This window comes from Mus caroli, unplaced genomic scaffold (assembly GCF_978045245.1).
Source record: "Mus caroli unplaced genomic scaffold, Mus_caroli_1 scaffold_20, whole genome shotgun sequence".
NCBI classification, from domain to species: domain Eukaryota; kingdom Metazoa; phylum Chordata; class Mammalia; order Rodentia; family Muridae; genus Mus; species Mus caroli.
The window spans coordinates 17,853,511-17,871,770 of record NW_028227275.1 but is presented as its reverse complement, the minus strand read 5'-3'; the positions used below and the strand labels follow the sequence as shown (position 1 = coordinate 17,871,770).

General features: G+C 46.2%; 1 protein-coding gene across 4 annotated transcripts in view; it reads left to right on the top strand.

The window, feature by feature from the left end:
• Nucleotides 1-540: 540 nt before the first annotated feature.
• Cnnm1 (cyclin and CBS domain divalent metal cation transport mediator 1) overlaps nucleotides 541-18,260 on the top strand; it is a 57,299-nt gene continuing 39,579 nt past the window's right edge. For all 4 annotated transcript variants that reach the window (XM_021151434.2, XM_029472842.2, XM_021151433.3 and 1 more), the window contains exon 1: nucleotides 541-2,126. In XM_021151434.2, coding sequence (XP_021007093.1) covers nucleotides 554-2,126 — 1,573 coding nt within the window. In that variant the 5' untranslated portion in view covers nucleotides 541-553. The remainder of the gene's footprint in view (nucleotides 2,127-18,260) is intronic.

Here is an 18,260-nt window from a genome sequence, read left to right as displayed (position 1 = left end):
ACACTGGTATCTTAACAAGGAATTGCACTTAAATAATTTGGAAATTTTTACAATATGAAAGATTAGCTAGAATTTGAGGCCAATTTTTTTCACGGATTTCATAGGACCAACCACCAGAATATCTTTTAATTAGAAGCAAGAACACGAGGGACAGAAGGAAAACGCTGGGAAATTTCCTGGGTCCAATGGGAAGCAGTGAGCCTGCAGTTTGGAATTACTGCCGGGAATTCGCCATAAGGGCAGGGAGTGGAATGGGGGAAGGTTGAAGAGGAGGAACGACAGATGTAGGAGGCCATGCTCTAAACCCAGCCTTCCCAGGGCTCAGATACACTTAAGTGTATCCAGGCTAGGCACTGTGACGGTGCGTGGCCACCAGGCGGGTTCCTACCACTCCCACCATCACCTCCCCCACCCCCGCCTCCAGCCCACGCGCGCAAGGGGAGCACACGTGGTGACCTGCCTGGGGCTGGATTCCGGGCTCCAGCTCCTCCTCCCTCCCTCCAGCTCGCGCTCGGCTTGCTGCAGTATCACGTGCAACCGCGCCGGGTGCAGGATGGCGGCGGCGGCCGCGGCGGCAGCAGCGCTGGGTGTCAGGCTCCGGGACTGCTGCAGCCGGGGCGCCGTACTCCTGCTCTTCTTCTCCCTGTCCCCTCGGCCCCCGGCCGCCGCTGCCTGGCTACTGGGTCTGCGACCCGAAGACACTGCCGGAGGCCGCGTGTCCCTGGAGGGGGGCACCCTGCGGGCGGCCGAAGGCACCAGCTTCCTCCTGCGGGTCTACTTCCAGCCTGGCCCGCCGGTCCCAGCCGCGCCCGTGCCCGCACCCTCCCTGGCCCCGGGGGAGAACGGCACGGGCGATTGGGCCCCGCGGCTCGTGTTCATCGAAGAGCCCCCCGGCGCGGGCGGCGCGGCGCCCAGCGCGGTCCCCACGCGTCCCCCGGGACCGCAGCGCTGCCGCGAGCAGAGCGACTGGGCGTCGGACGTGGAGGTCCTGGGGCCCCTGCGCCCCGGGGGCGTGGCGGGCTCGGCCCTGGTCCAGGTGCGGGTGCGGGAGCTGCGGAAGGGCGAGGCGGAGCGCGGCGGCGCGGGCGGCGGCGGGAAGCTCTTTTCGCTGTGCGCCTGGGACGGGCGCGCTTGGCACCACCACGGCGCCGCCGGCGGCTTCCTGCTGCGCGTCCGCCCGCGCCTCTACGGCCCGGGTGGGGACCTGCTGCCGCCCGCGTGGCTGCGAGCGCTCGGGGCGCTCCTGCTGCTGGCCCTGTCCGCCCTGTTCAGCGGCCTGCGCCTGAGCCTGCTCTCGCTGGACCCGGTGGAGTTACGGGTGCTGCGGAACAGTGGCTCGGCCGCCGAGCAGGAGCAGGCGCGCCGCGTGCAGGCCGTGCGCGGCAGGGGGACCCATCTGCTCTGCACCCTGCTCCTGGGCCAAGCCGGCGCCAATGCCGCGCTGGCCGGCTGGCTGTACGCCTCGCTGCCGCCGGGCGTCGGGGACCCCGGGGAGGACTCCGGCGAGGCGGGGGTTCACTTCCCGTGGCTGCCGGCGCTGGTGTGCACCGGCGCCGTGTTCCTGGGAGCCGAGATCTGTCCGTACTCGGTGTGCTCGCGCCACGGGTTGGCCATCGCCTCGCACAGTGTGTGCCTGACCCGGCTCCTCATGGCGGCCGCCTTCCCGGTGTGCTACCCTCTGGGCCGCCTCCTGGACTGGGCTCTGCGCCAGGAGATCAGCACCTTCTACACGAGGGAAAAGCTGCTGGAGACGCTTCGAGCCGCCGACCCTTACAGCGACCTGGTGAAGGAAGAGCTCAACATCATTCAGGGCGCCCTGGAGCTGCGCACCAAGGTGGTAGAGGAGGTGCTGACCCCTCTAGGGGACTGCTTCATGTTGCGCTCTGACGCCGTGCTTGACTTCGCCACTGTATCCGAGATCCTCCGTAGTGGCTACACTCGCATCCCGGTGTACGAGGGCGACCAGAGGCACAACATTGTGGACATTCTGTTCGTCAAAGACTTGGCCTTTGTGGACCCGGACGACTGTACCCCGCTGCTCACAGTCACCCGCTTCTACAACAGGCCCCTGCATTGTGTCTTCAATGATACCCGGCTGGACACTGTACTGGAGGAGTTTAAGAAGGGTGAGCAGTGGTCTTATTCTTCCCCAGCTCCTATCCCCGTTCAAAGATAACTGCCCTTCATAACCGCGCTGGCCGGCATGAGAGGCTTCAGGTACCCAAAAAATACCTCTGATCTATGCATGGCGCTAAAACTCCAGGAAGGCCTGCTATTGGCTCCCTGGATATCTCATGTTTTTCTACCTGGCTGGCAGCTGGCTGAACCCCTGGCCTCTTCCACTTTACTTGGCTCACCAGCTAACTCATATTTCTTCCGATCCATTTTTCCCCCACCTGTAGTTCTGGTGTCTACCAAGTGCCAGGTATTGTGAGACTGAGCCCGGAAGAGCCTTAGGAGTTTATTGCATACCTCATTACACACTACAGAGTTCCCACAGAGTCCCTTACTTAGCCTTTGCCTCAAATTCCTAGAGCTGGAAGCTCACCATTTCCAAAGAGAAGGAACTCCATTGCTGGACAGCTCCAGTTGCTGACAGCGGCTTCCACACTACATGGAGCAGAAACAGAAGTCTCCAGGGTTTCTAGTTCTCCCCCCTTCGAGTGAGGGAGAATAGGCACCAGGCTCCTTGCGCATTCTTCTCCATATTTAACTTACCAGCAGACATTCATCTGACATACAAAATGGCCAGGTTAGAGATTCAAAGCTAGCCAAAGCAGTGGAGTGCTTGTACTACCAAGAGCGTTTGCTCATCACAGTAGGGGAGGTGGGGACTTAAAAGAAATACTTCTCCAGAGTGAAGACTCCAGAAAACTTGCACCCAAATGAGTGGGTTTCTTTCGACACCGACACCATCTCCCCATCCCTCCTAACCTCAAGCATGGTGCCACAGAAAGTTCTATGGCGCTTGATTTCGTGTTTGGGGTTTCTCTTTGGATACTACTTCTGAGTTCAAATTCACTCAAGAATAATCCACCTGCTTACTAGCTAGCCAGACCTCTTGGCCTTGTGTTTGCCCTGCCCCTTGTTCACCAAATCTGTCCCAGGACTGCCACGTGGTTTTTGTTTTTAATCAGATCTACTTCCAGGGTGTCACCATTGAGAATATTCAGAACACAGTCCCATCTTCCAGGTCTCCCTTGCAATTGGCTGAGCCCCAGGCCTCTTCCACTCTGCTTGGCATACGGTTTGCCATATTCTATATTCATTCTCTCCCACTTGGTGTTCTCCCCTGAGACTTACCAAGGCTTAATGTTTCTGCTGAGAGCAACTCTAGTTAGTTTGAGAAAGTGTCTCATTGTCCTGTAGTGCCAGAAGACATTTTTTAAAAAATAATTTTATTTATTCTTTGGTTATTTTATATAATGTATTGTGATCATATTCAGCCCTATTCTTCCTCTTAATTCCTCTTTGCATCCACTCCACGTACCCACCACTCACCAATTCTCACAACATCTTGTCCTCTTTTCCCCCATATCCACAAGAGTACAATCAGCCTATCAGGGGTCACACCACGAAAGGTCACATCCATCCTTCCTACCCCAAAAGCCATCAACTGTCTATAGCTCCTCAGTTAAAGGTAGGGACTTATAAACTTCTTCCTCCCAAAACTTGAGTGTTCACTGGCTTGCTCTTCTTCCTCCCTAGGCTTAAGTGTTCACTGGCTTGCTCTTGAGCAGTCAGCACAGCAGCTGTGAGTTTATGAATGCAGTGGTTCCCATGTGCAGGATACACTGTTTCCCTCTGGTCCTCCCTAAGCCTTGGCTTTTACAATGTATCTGCCCCATCTTCTAGGATGCTACATGAGCCTTGGGGCTGGTAAAGATACAGATATCCCACTGAGCACTAAGCTCTAACACTTCTCTGTGCTTTGAGCAGTTGTAAGCGTCTGCATTAACCACTATCTACTGGACAAAGAATCTTCACCGATAAGGTCTGAGAGCTATGCTCTGCTACCGGTAGAGACACAGATTTAGAGGACAGTCTAATACTAAAGCTGTTTAGCAGAAAAATCCCCTACCTGGGCCTGTGAGCTCCCCAACCATGGGTTCTTGACTGGATATATAGGACCAGGCATGTTTCCCCCTGTAAACACGGCCTTCAATTCAATCAGAAAGCAGTGTGTTACCCTATAACAGGCATGCCACTCTTGCAGCCATGGTATCTTACCACCACAATAGGTCTTTATTTCGATTCACAAGGTTCACAGCTGGGTAAGACTGTTGATGGCTCCTCCCCCTCCAGGAACCTACAAAGCACCTTCCAGTACTCTGAAAGTAACTAAAAGGAAGCCTCCTAGTCAGTACCAACGTGATTGCCTCCATAACTTGTGAGCAGAGTGTGTGGTGTCTTCAGCAATGGGATCTTACCATAAAATGATAGTGAGCAGTCAGAGCAATAGCAATAGCCTATAGTGTTTGGGTGGGGTTCTCCAGGATACCTCTAAACAACCACTCAAGGGATAGTACCCCTCTAGATGTACTGCCTTCAGGAAGTTAACAGTATGTATATGAGGTTAATAAGAGCAGCCTTTAGAAGCAAACTTTGTGTTCCAGAAAATTGTTCAAAATAGTTGATACTGATTTGAAATGAGTCCAGATACAGAATTTCCAAATCTGGTCTGAAACAAGTTTTTTTTTTCATAGTCTATTAATAGTCTGTTATTAGGTAGATTGTTAAAGAGAAGTAGGTCATGATAACAAGCGTTGGGCCGACGACGATATTTCTATGTCTTCTCAGCTCCTAGCCACTTCCTCAGAACACCATCCTGAGTCACAAGGGAGCTCATTGGCATGCAGAACTCCGTGCCCTACTCTAAATCTCCTAGATGAAAATCTGCATTTTTAACAAGCCCTCGGGTGACTTGAGTTTATATTAGAGTTGGAAAAGATTTAAACACCCTCAGAGAACACTTATTAACACTTCTTGGAAGACCTACTTTGGGTGGGAGACAAAGAATCATTAACAAGAAGGTTATATCGGCCTCTAAGCCCCAGAACAGTGGCCAATTTCTATGACTTATGCATACACCACATGTTAGGAGAAGCAAGCCAAGTTAAACTGCTTTTCTTTATATTCGAAAATAACTTTTAAGCTAGCCTTTAATAGCTCCTCCATTTCCCTCACTTCCTCGAATCTCAAGTAACTTAACCATCTAGACAAATCCCTTAGGAGGCAAAAGAGGGGAGTGATTATATTAATAGGAGCAACTGTTGCCATTAATTGAGTGACAGTTCTGCCTGGCACTATGCCAGGTTTTTTTTTTATACTCAAAAAAGCCCTCCTGGGTAAGTATTATGAACTCTGTTTTGTAGATAAAACAATTAAAGCTTAGATCGATAGCTTGACTTACTCAACTTTCCATAAATGAAAACTGGCTGAACTGTGGTTGAACCAGGTAAGTCTGGAGATGCCTGTTTGTCAGCTACTCTGACTCCCGCTACTCTAACCTTGTACCTCCAACCTGGAATGTCTGCTGCCTAGTATGATGGCAAAAAACTGGCCTTTTTCCTGACTTGTTACCCACAGCTCTCGTCTCTTTGGATTATGAATATAGCTTTAATAATTGTAGTAACCACTAATATATATTCCACTGTAGGATTCTACCTGCCTTCCTCTATGTGATTCTACAGTTACAAGGGCTGATCCTAAGGGTCAGATGGTCCTTCCTAGATTGCCATGGAGCCTGTAAAACCCAGATTCAAATGCAGATCACATGACCCAGCTCTTGGCTTGTGTAGGATACTATCCTTGTACTTATGGGTTGCCAGTCTTTAGGGGTAGAAAAAAGGAAAGCAGGCTTTCCAGTTGGCATACCAGCTTCACAAAGGGACTGGTATTCATTCCCACAGGACTGAGTGCCTTGATGGCAGGGGATGACTCGTCCTACTTTCCTCAGAACAAGCACAGGGACTACTGTGTAATTATAAGCAAGCATTGAGTGAGCGTCGTAAATAGGCAAGGTTCATATTTCTACATTTGACTGAAGGCGAACACAAAGTCATTGGGGTTGTTCACTGACCACAGCAAATGACTCTTCTTTTTCCTCCAGTAGAGACAGCGTAGTCCCTCCAGTGTGCCAAGACACAAATGTCTCCTCTTTTATCCACCCTTATTGTATTAATCTTTTTGTTTGTTTGTTTTTATTTAATTTTATATTTTTACTTATTCACTTTACATCCTGCTCACTTGCCCCCCTCACCCACCCCTCCCACAATCCTTCCCCCACCCCCTAACCCCTTCTCTTCTGAGCGGGTGGTGCCCCTGGATATCCCCCTCACCCTGGCACTTCAAGTCTCTGTGAGGCTGGGTAATTCCTCACCCATGGAGGCCAGACGAGGCAGCTCAGCTATAAGAACATGTCTCACATGTAGCCAACAGCTTTTGGGATACCCCGCATTCCAGTTGTTCTAGACCCACACGAAGACCAAGCTGCACATCTACTACATATGTTCAAGGAGGCCTAGGTCCAGCCCGTGTATGTTCTTTGATTGGTGGTTCAGACTCAGAGCCCCAAGGGTCCAGGTTAGTTGACTCCATTGGTCTTTCTGTAGAGTTCCTATCCCCTTTGGGGCCTGGAATCCTTTTTCCTATTCTTCCATAAGAATCTCCAAGCTTCATCCTCTGTTTGGCTGTGGGTGTCTGCATCTGTCTGAGTCTGAAACTGCTGGGTGGAGCCTCTCAGAGGACAACATGCTTCTGTCTGCAGGCATAACAGAGTGTCATTAATAGTGTCAGGGATTGGTGCTTGCCCGTGGTATGGGTATCAAATTGGTCCCATTATTGGTTGGTCATTCCCTCAGTCTCTTCTTCCTCCCCCGTGCCTGGAGACAAATTTTGGGTTGAAAGTTTTGTGGGTAGGTTGGTGTCTCTATTACTCCACTGGGGTTCCTGTTTAGCTACAGGAAGTAGCCTCTTCAGGTTTCATATCCCCAATGTAGTGAGTCACAGCTAAGGTCACCCCCCCCACACACACACACACACACACACACATTGATTCTTGGTGCCTCCCTTATCCCAGTTCTCTGTCTCATCCTGGAGATGCCCCCACCTCTTCACCCCCATCAGTTGCAGATTTCCATTCATTTTCATGGCCATCTGGTCATCTCTCCTGTCCTTCCCTACACCTGATCCTGAACCCCCAGTTCCCCTCTCCACCCTCTCCCTCTCCACTCCCTCCCTTCATCTGCCTCTTATGACTATTTTATTCCCCCTTCTAAGTGAGATTCAAGCTCCCTCTCTTGGGCCTTCCTCCATCTTTGTTTTGGTGTATTCCTTAGGAGCTTCTATACCCAGATACTATAGACTGGACGACCTAAACAACAAAGACTCCTCTTCCCACTATACTAGATGGTAGAAGTCCCAGCTCAAGGTTCTGGCTAGCACAGTTCCTGGTGCAGCCTCTCTTCCTAGCTTGCATCTGGCTGCCTCTTTCTTTCTATGTACCCATGTGACATGTCCTTGGTGTGTATGAAGAGAGAGCAAGAGAACTCTGGTCTCTCCTTAGGAAAATACCAATTATCAATATTACATCCAGACTCTTTAACCTACATGACTTATCTCACTATTTCTTCCATGTAGATCATTCATTTTTTGCATTCAACAAGTAATTACTTTGTACCCAAGGTGTAGATACAGTGGCTAATACTGCCAATGTGACTCCTTGTCTATGAAAGCTTCAATCCAATGGAGGAGATGGACATTAAACAAATGAGACTGAGATTAACAGCAGAAAGTGTGATGCCAGACACTAGCTTGGTACTTGTCCTGACCAAATCACTTACCTACATCTATCTCATTAGCTATATAACAAAGATAATAGTATCCATCCATCCATAAGGCTGTTGAGCATATTAAGACCATTGCGTTTTAATGCTGATTTAGCACCGATCACAAGATCTAAGTGTTAGCTGTGTGAGCTATTGCTCCTTTGTGAAAATGTCTCCTAAGAAGTTATGCTTCTCCAAACCATTGTTTCCCTACAGCCTGTCCTCTCTAGTGTCACTAAAATAATCTCCAGGTTTTAAATCCTCTGCCTAAAACTCTTTGGCAGCCTCCACCATCCAAAGAGTGGAATCTAAGCAGAGATGGGGCTGTCAGTACCCTGGTGACCAATGTCTGACCACATTTACTCCCCACTCTCTGCCTGAGTTTTAGGTGCCCACAACAGCACAGGGCTGTGTCTTGTTTGTCACCTTTCTCATACTGTATGAGAATATAATGGGCTGCAAATTCACATCCTGACTATCTAGTACCAACTCCCTCTGTAATACTCAGGTAGGGGACACCCTGTCTAGAATCCTCTCTTGTAAAGCTCTGTTGTCATTCACCAAACTCATTAGGTGAATGTGCATGTTTGTGTGCATGAAAGGACAAATTTGGGTGTCATTCCTCAAGAACACTGTCCACCTTATTTTGAGGACAGTATCTCTCACTGGCCCGGAGTTTACCCACTAAGCTAGGCTAAGCTGACTGGTGAGCCCTGGGGATGCCTCTGCCTCTGCCTCTGCCTCTGCCTCTGCCTCTGCCTCTGCCTCTGCCTCTGCCTCTGCCTCTGCCTCTGCCTCTGCCTCTGCCTCTGCCTCTGCCTCTGCCTCTGCCTCTGCCTCTGCCTCTGCCTCTGCCTCTGCCTCTGCCTCACCCTCACCCTTCCCCTCACTCACTAGCACTGGACTTATACATACGGGCCACCATACTTAGCTTTTTATTTGGGCCTAGCTATTTAAGTCGACCCTTGGGGTAGAATTGAGGTTATCCTGCTTATGAGGCAAGCATTTTACCAACTGAGCTACCTCCCCAGTTCATCATATGGATTGTTAAATGCACAATATGAAGTCAGAATCTTCCTGTGTTGGCCTTCAGCGTCCTGGGATTATAGACATTCATCACTATGTCTTGCTTAGTACATCAAAATACTTTTTGAAAAGGTGAATGGATTACCAAGGATCTAATATAATGTTAATGGGCAAGTTCTACAGAACTCTAGTAAATGAATCTTTAATTGTCTTTAACCTAATAGCTTTGGACTATAAAGCAGAACATATTAGAGTTTAAATAGTAGAGGAAAAATACTATCTACATTGTTTTTCTCTCTCTTTAGAAACAACTGTTACAATTATTTTTAATATCCAAAATGCTGTTCTAAGACGAGGTGACACAAACCTGCAATCACTCGGAAGCAGAGGCAGAAGGACTTCAAGTTCTAGGCCAGTCTACACTACACAGACCCAAGTATATGAAGTACAAAATCTACTCCCAGAAGCCAAGAACCTAAGGCCAAGAATAACATTCCTCTTTGCAAGCTAGAAAGCAAGCGAATTCATTCTTCCCCATAACTTCCAATGGCATTACAGTTCATTACAGTTCAATATATAAATATATGTGTAAGACAAAAACCTATACAAAAACCATTAAGATATACAAAAATCATTAAGATAAAATAACATACAATAGAAACACAGAGGTCAGGGCAACTGATTAAATGATATATTTTGCTTTCATATGAATTGTACTGAAGTTTATAGATTTCTATACTTTATATAGAAAAAAATTAGATATAAAACAACAGAAAAAAAACTGAATAACATCTGAAAAGAATCCCATTATCTTGAAATAGCCTTTTTAAAAAATTATTTTTATGTGTATGTGTGTCTGCCTGCTTGTCTGTATGTGCACAGTGTGTGTGTGTGTGTGTGTGTGTGTGTGTGTGTGTGCAGAAACCCACAGAGGTTAGAAGAGGGCGTGAGATACGTGAGATAACCTAGAACAGGCAGATATGAGCAACCAATATGGATGCTAGGAATGGTACCCAGGTCTTCTGCAAAAGTACATACTCTTAAATGCTGAGCCATCTCCCCTGCCTCTCATGAAAGAATTCTTAATAGTATTTTAAATACATAACTACACATAAGCACAGCCTTACATTTTTAAAAAGAAAATAAAGGGGGAGGGGTAACAGGATCCTGCTATGATTTGCAAATCTAACGGTCTAGTATAATCCCGAGAGTGATTGTCTCATATGTTATTTTTACTACAGTTTCCTCAAGATTGAGCACTGTAATATAGGAGGTGTAGTTTATGATTCGGACACTTTGAGGTTTATTTTACTTAGCATACAGTTTACTCCCTAGGAGACTGTTTTAAGAGAAAACTAACTCCGTGTAGACACAGAAAAGGCATGAAACTGTTTTCTGATGTCAGAGCCCCATGGACTTTAGAATGCTGATGTTTAACTCTGTTAAACAATACATTGCCACCTGGCAGTGGTGGTGCACACCTTTAATCCCAGCCCTTGGGAGGCAGAGGCAGGTGGATTTCTGAGTTCGAGGACAGCCTGGTCTATAGAATGAGTTCTAGGACAGTCAGGGCTACACAGAGAAACCCTGTCTCAAAAAAACAAAAAACAAAACAAACAAAAACAAAAGAAAGAAAAAAACAAAACAATGTATTGCCAAATAGTAACATCTTTTTTGCAACTCCACCCACTTATGCTTGTTACTCCACCTGCAGACTAGCATGGCTATAAAAATAGCCAATTGCTGTTTTATGCAGTCTTTGCTCATCCATAGATTCCTTTAAACATTTTAGTTGAACATAAAGCCTGGGAATACAGTTGTGACAGTCCACTATGGGACTACAAGGTGTATCCTCTTCAATCCTGGGTCTTCTTGCAAGGGATCTTTACCTTAAGGATTTCCAACCATCAAGGAAATGCTCCTGCCTCACTTACAGATTGTAATCTTCTCCCTGTGAATAATCTAAAAGTCAGTGTTTTACTTCATGCCCCAAATTCTGATGTGAGATTTTTCAGGGGAAAAATTATCATTTCGTTGGTTAATTCCAAGAGAGGCCTGTCAAAACATCAGGGCTTCAGTTGGTGACATTGAGATACAATATAGAAGGACACTGGTTAAAATTAAAGGCAAGATGTCATTAAATGTGTTAAGTATTGCTGAATAATTGGGTTTGGAACAGACTGTGAATCTTTGCATCACCAAAGCAAACAGTAGACAAAGCAAGGTCTGTCACGCCCAGGGAGAAGATAAAGGGAACAAGAAAAATGAAAATAACTATGTATGATGACAAAAAATGTAGGTTTATTTTTCTTTTTTTAAGTATTTTTCAGTGTGGTCATTATAATGTTTTCTTGCAGTATTCTCTCTGCCCATCCCATCCCTCGGCCTTGTCTGGCAAAAGAAATAGATAACCATACAACCGGAGCCAAAAGGAGCATTAAGGAGCCTGAATGAGATGCTAAGTCCTAGTGTTTTCTGTTTTTAGATTTAGCTTTCCTTTCTAGGCTGTCCAGATCTCATGGTCAGGCTGTCTTTTTAGCTAATCTAAATCCCACTGGCTGGAGGGAAATTCCATTTCTTCTTTGTATCATTTCTCCAGAGATCTCTCTTACTCAAAAGATACTGTGTATTGTAGCTTACCCCAGTTCCACATTTTAACCTCCCCAGATGCATGTGGCCTGCTCCTAACTTCTTTCAAGCCTTTGAGTTTCTTGAAGGAGGTTCTGCATGCTCTCCTGGTGTTCTTCAAAGCTGGCTTGCCTGTAGGCACACTCTTAGGAACCTGGAGTCTTCAGCTCTCTTATTTCCTGGTCCATGTTCCTTATCAAACTGAGATTCTTTCCCCACCCCATTCTTTCCTGCCTGCTTTCCTTGTATTGATGGGGCCTCGTTCTGCATGGGGATATAGTGACAGATAAACATCACTGCAGGCTGTTGGGTCTGCAGTTAAGCAGAAAGAAGAGCACTGGCTGACAATTTATTACAAAATGGGATTTTATTTGAACATGCTCAGCTGGTTTGTAGATGAGTGTAGACTCCTTAGTCATCAAATATTTGAGCTGAACCCTAAAGGACAGGAAGAATTTTCTCCAGGCAAAAGGTCCCCCAAAAGATGGCAGTAAATGTGTAAAGGCTCTGAGTGGAGGGAGGCAGGTAGCAACATCCAAGGTTCCCTCTGGGTTGTGTTCTACTCATTAGGGAAACCGAGCAACTTTCCCCCTGCTACTCTGTGGCTGTCATCACTGGAGCTCAGTTCAGGACTATTCCCTACAGCACCAGAGCCAGGGCAGACAGATACAGATGGAAATGTGGAAGCACAAAGGGAGAAAGGGCTTTGTTTCAAAGGTTGGTAAGAAACAGCCTGGGGTTCAGGCAAGAGCATCTATGGGCAAAGAGAGGAAGGAGCAATAAGTCCTTGGGTGATCTGAGAACATTTCTCTGAGGAAATGGAATTTGTACTTGGCCTTGAAAGGACTGTGATCAGCGATTATGAAAGAAAAGGGCATTCCAGCTGAGGCAGGAGTTTGAGCTAGAAAAAAGAAAGGCAGAACAGAGACAGCCATGAATTTTCATGTGCTAAAGCCATTTTCTTATGCCTGAGTCTCTTTTACCAAAATCGGAAACTCGAGGAAATGAAGTATCTGTCAGACACAATTTTTATTACCCATGCATGCCAAAACAGCATGTCTTATGATTTTGATGGTGATAGTTCTAAAATCACTTGTACCCACTCTTGCCTCTACTAATGATCCTAAATATAACTCCGTCTTTTTCTCGATGACGCAGGATCGCGGTCATGAGAATATAGTTATTTTATGCAGCATCATAGCCGGCTCTCTTTTACTCTTCACAGTTCTCTCTGTCCTCTGATGGTCAGCTGTCAGTTCTCTTTGAGTCCGTCTCAGGCAAACCCTGCCCCACCGTGCTTCTGGTAGAACGACTCTTGCTCTATCCTGCATTTCACAGCTTCCGCTCAGCTGAAAACCCAAGTAAACATGCATGTTATGAAACCATGTGCCTCAGACACAACAAGCTTGGATAAATGCTGGTTAAATGAATGAGTGATGGATTAGGCTTGGATTGGGAGCCTCAGGTTCAGGTTGATGGAGAGGGAGAGACCTGGGTAGTCCCTTCTGGAGCTGGATTCCAAGCTATGCAGAGTCAGACATGCACATAATGAACCTCTGCTCTGCTATTTCTGTGGTGTTGCTTAGCAAGCCAAGTTGCCAACTGGCTTTGATTCTAGTGACTAACAACTTTTTTCGTGCCCTGGTGATGTTGGTTACCATGGTGCTCTGGATGACACAGTTGGCTTTTTTTATAATTGCCTTTTAGAGGCTCAACAGATTTTTGTTTTCTTATTTGGTGATAAAGATGTCGCTTATTATTTCTGTAGCAAGATGGTGACTTCAAAAGGTGGCTGCAGTTCCTTGTTTTTAATCAGGAAAAAAGAGAGAGAGAGAGTTTTGTTTCTTCAGTTCAATGAGGTTGGTGTAGGATTAATGGGGGAATAGCTTTGTATTTTCTTCTGGCTTTTGTTAGAAGGTGAATGTATGGAAATGATAAGAACCCCATAGCCTGTTGTACAGTAGTTCCTTCTTATCTCACTCCAGTGGGGTGCTAAGAGTATTAAGATAAAAACAGTAGAAGCTCAGAGCTTTCTGTTAACATGGAGGCTGTAATCATTGGAGCAATTAAACTTCTAGGGTCGATAAGATGGCTCAGCATGTAAAGGGACTTTCCAGCAAACCTGATGACCTGGGCTCCTCCCCCTGAGTAGATCCCTAAGATCCACATGGTGGAAGATAAGAGCCAACTACTACAAGTTGTCCTCTGACTTCTGTACCAGTATGTGCACCATAGTGCATGCACACACATGTGCCTCCCTCCCCCCAATTGACCAATCATCAATAAAATACATTCTTAAATACATATAATCAAAAAGAGACACCCTGTAATATCAAACTGCTCTTGTAGCCTGCGATTATTTAGACTTATAACAGTAGTTTAGAAAAAGAACTTTGATCCCAACTTTTAATTTATAAACTATTTTGGGTTTTTTTTTTTTTTTTTTTTGAGATGGTGTTTCATTGAACTGTCCAGGTTGACCTTCAACTCCCAATCTCCCTGCCTCGGTGCTGGAATTTGCAGGCATGCAACACCATACCCCCAGCCCCAACCTTTAATTTTAAGATAGCAAAAAAAAGCAAAGCCTTGAAAGAAAAATAGCAATTATAATCCCTCTTAGCCTTTACATTTGTAAAAATCTTTTCAAAACAGAAACTTGGTTTGCTTACTATGACTAATGAGTCCAGCATTTTTTTAAAATCTCTATTACATATGTGAGGCATGTGGTACCTGTCAATCAAGTGTCAAGGATTAGGCTTAGGGTTATTATGGGCCAGTTTTTCTCATACTCAAATTCGAGTAAGAACCACCTAGGGTCTTAATGAACTGCAGACTCTAACTGAAGGACTATGGTGGGGTCTGAGCTTTGGAAGCTCCAAGCAAGGTTCCAGGTGCTGCCAGTCTTCTGGCCAGGGACCACACATTAAGTAGCACGTGTCAAGACCACTGGTCCCCAAACTTTAGTGTGTGTGAGAACCTTGTACAGAGTTCATCCTTTGAGATTGTCTGACTCACAGCTCATCCCCAAGATCCTGATGCTGTGCATCAGAAGTGGGGTCCCAGAACAAGTACCCAGCTAATGTTCTTGCTGTCATTCTAAGGAACTCTCACACGTTGATAGCCAGTCACAGAGTGCTGTCCACCAAAAGAATGAAAGATGCTGTGGGGATGCCAGAAGTAGCATCAAGGGAGCAGGTCAAGGATGCAGGATTTCTGCATTCCTTTGTTCTCTGTTACCAAGCAATAGGCCCTCCTCCTAGCTTCTATTTTCAGTGCTGGAAACAATCACTTTACCCAAGTGCTCTGGCTATTTTTGAAACAACGAGGAACCAAGTCAATTATTGGCTGTTTTCTCACGGCAGAGGAACAACAAGATCCGTGAAAGCTTTCTGAGGGTCGTGCCTAAGTCATATATAGCACAGTAGCCCATATTGTTCAAGCCCTTGAAGGACATCTCGACTTCTTCCAATACAAACACGTCATATGAAGTTTCTTTAATTACCTAGCTTTCCATCTCCTTAAAGCAGGACTTCCAGCCTCAGCTATATTGAATTCTGGCAGCCGTCTTGTACATCATAGGACACTTAACCTCAGCCTTGGTTTCTGCTCACTAAATGTGAATCCCAAGTTGTAACAGTCAATTCATCTCTAGGAATTGACAGATGTTATTCGGGGATAGGGAATAGGCAAAACCTTCCCCCATTGATAACCAGTCTCTTTAATTGCTGTCTTAATATATAGTTATAATATATAACCATTGAAGTATCTGCCTTGTACTTTGGATGGTGATGCCAAGTGATGGTAGAAACTTATACAAAGAATCACCAATGTCCAGCAGTAGGAGCACACCTTGAGTTCGGAGTAACAAGAAAAGACTACCTGACTTACAGTAGGGCGGAAGTCAATTGTCCTCAGACATGTCAAGAGCCTAATAGTGTAACCTGTCAAGCCTCTCTCAGCGTGACTGGCACAAAGGCCACAGAAGATGCCTTCCTACACCCAGTTTTAACATTCACCACCTAGTTTCTGACTTGTGTCAGCAGAAACATTGTAGCTACCCAGTGTTGTGTGAGAGAACGCAGCACTTGGCTTATGACTACAGCCATTCTTTGTAAACTCAGAAAGCTCTTCTCCTTCCTGTGAAGACTTAGCATCTAGCAAACTAGATGCGCTGAAAGGGTCTAGGGCTTGATGGACATCTCAGTATCCGCCCCCTTCTTCATAGGTGTCAGACGCTAACCATTGTGACACAAATCCTTCCTTTAAATTGGTGTTTTCGCCTGTATGCTTATTGAGCCACAGAGCATTGCAATGAACCCCCAGGGATTCTGACTCAGAGAGTCTGGGATGGTACCTGATAGTAACTTATCCCAACTAGTCCGGTGACAGTGATGCTGACACTTGGGTGATGCTGACACTTTGGTCCTAAAACCAAACTTTGAACATTGATGGCATGGCTCTACCCCAAACCAGTCTTAAATGTGAGCATCGTTGGAGCTAGGATATCTGGGTGTGGGATTTCGTGGCAGAATGTGTCTAAGGCTTTCGGAGTAATTCTAACCCAGAGACAAAAGTGAAAGCCATTGAACTAGGTGAAAGGGCTCGAAGCATTCAGAGCAAAGGGATCTCACCTGTAGTACTATTTAATAGAGGGAAGGTTGGCCACCATAAATCCCACTTGATTCTACAGAAATGTGGTTTAAGTGCCTTCATATTCATTAAAGTGTATGTGTCTGGTTTCAACAAAACCACCCTGGTGGTGTGCTCCAAGCAAGAGTCAAGCTGTAGGTACATAGTCTCTACTTTGTCCCATTAAGATGTGGGCAGTATTGGATCTAGAGATTGTAAATGAGAGGGGCGGGGAGAGAGAGAAAACAGAGGCTTCAGGCAACCAAATCTCTGGATAAAGAAGCCCATAGCTTATAGAAATCAAGAAAAGAACAAGGCCAGTGAGCTGAGCCATCAGGGTAGGGGTAGACTTCTGTAGTGTCTGGATACAAAGTTAATACTAGACATCAGAGATGGTATGATTACAAGTTTAGACGTGGGATACAAGTGAACTCAGAGTAAAATATAGTTTTTACATTTCAGAGACAAATAGATACTTTGTTTCAAGAAAGTCCCCTGGAAAGGCAGCAGATCTCTGAGGTTGGAGACCAGTCTGATCTACAGAGTGAGTACCAGGCCAGCCAGGGCTACATAGTGAGATCCTGTCTCACAAAACAAGAGGAGGAGAGGGGAAGAAATAGTGGATTTGGAAACAGTAGAGTGGCAGGGCTGGGGTGGTGGCTCGGTAAAGTTCCTGCTACTGGAGGGTCTGAATTTGGATCTCCATCACTCAAACGTGTGTAGCTGTGGCAGAGACAGGAGGATTCCTGAGGCTGGGTGGCCAGCTAGTCTTACCAAATTAGTGAGAAGTTTAGTGAGAGATATTGTCTCAAAAGTATAAGGTGAACAAGAACAGAGGAGGATGCTCAGGGTTGATTGCTGGCTTCTATGTCCACAGGAGTACTCATAACACATGTCCAGCATCTGCAGATGGCAGGGGGAGAGCATGCATTAGCCTAGACCCTACTGCTTTTAACTCAGCCCAGAGGTTTTCCATCCAGGTCACAATTGCATGCTCAAGGGACATGTGAAAATGCCTCAACCCTAGTAACTAGCATCGGAGAGCTATCTTCTGAAGAATTACCTCTTGCCTCTGATGCATCATAATGAGATACAGTAGAACCACGGACTTAGCTGACTTAAAGATTGTTACACTGGCTATTTTTAGAAACAGAGGGGGTAACTGTGCCAGGCCCCATGGCTCTGAGCACTGCCAAGGGTGTGCATAGCAGATCATTCGGCTTAGCCTGCTCCCCCGCAGCTGTAGCTGGGCACGGCTTTGCCCTGGTGCACATGTTCTCTTATTAGCAGTCATGATTCTTAAGAGAACACTGCCTGCCCTAGGAATATGGCCACCACGTGAGAGGGGACTATTTAATGGAAGTTGAAAGGGGGAGTTAACTTGTTAAAGAATATACATAGGACACATATGTCTCAGTGGGTTCAAAACGCAAGCTGGGGCCTATAAAATCACTCCTCGCTCATTCCTTAGGAAATTTATATCATTCTCAATAGCATCTCACCAACTCCACGGCTCTTCTGTACCATCTAGAGAGCATCTTCACAAACTGGAAAGTTCTATATAATTGTATTTTAACCCAAGTTGTCTGACAGATTGCCCACTTTTTTTTACAAAATTAGGGACAAACTGAAAGGAATGGGTTTGTCGTGATAGGAAGTCATTTGATAGTTCCTAGTCAGTACAGGGGTGGCCCTGTAGAGGAGATCACAGTCCAAATTCATGGAATCTCATGAGGAAGCAGAAGAGGGGAGTAGGCAAATGTACACCACTCTTCCAAGCACAGCATCGACCCACTGGAGGAGAAATACTACAGGTTGAAGGTCAACATTTGCGGAGAAAAATGAAAACAGATGCATCAGGCTGTCAGAGCCCTGCTATTCCAGGCTTGTGCCAGTCTGTGAGTGTTAAGCATTCTTCAGTCATCCCTGAGAGCCAATGAAACATCAGATAACAGAGGTGACCCTTCCAGGGCTCAGCTTTGCCTTTGTTTGCTTCAGATTCCCCTCCTGCCATCTGTGGCCAAAACCATGCCTCTGTTCATGATTTCCTTCACCACAGAGGAGCACAAATGGTGTCCTCTCCTCTGCTCTCCATGGCCTTTCTTAGGTCCACTGCTGGTCATCACAATCCTAGAACACAAAGTGACA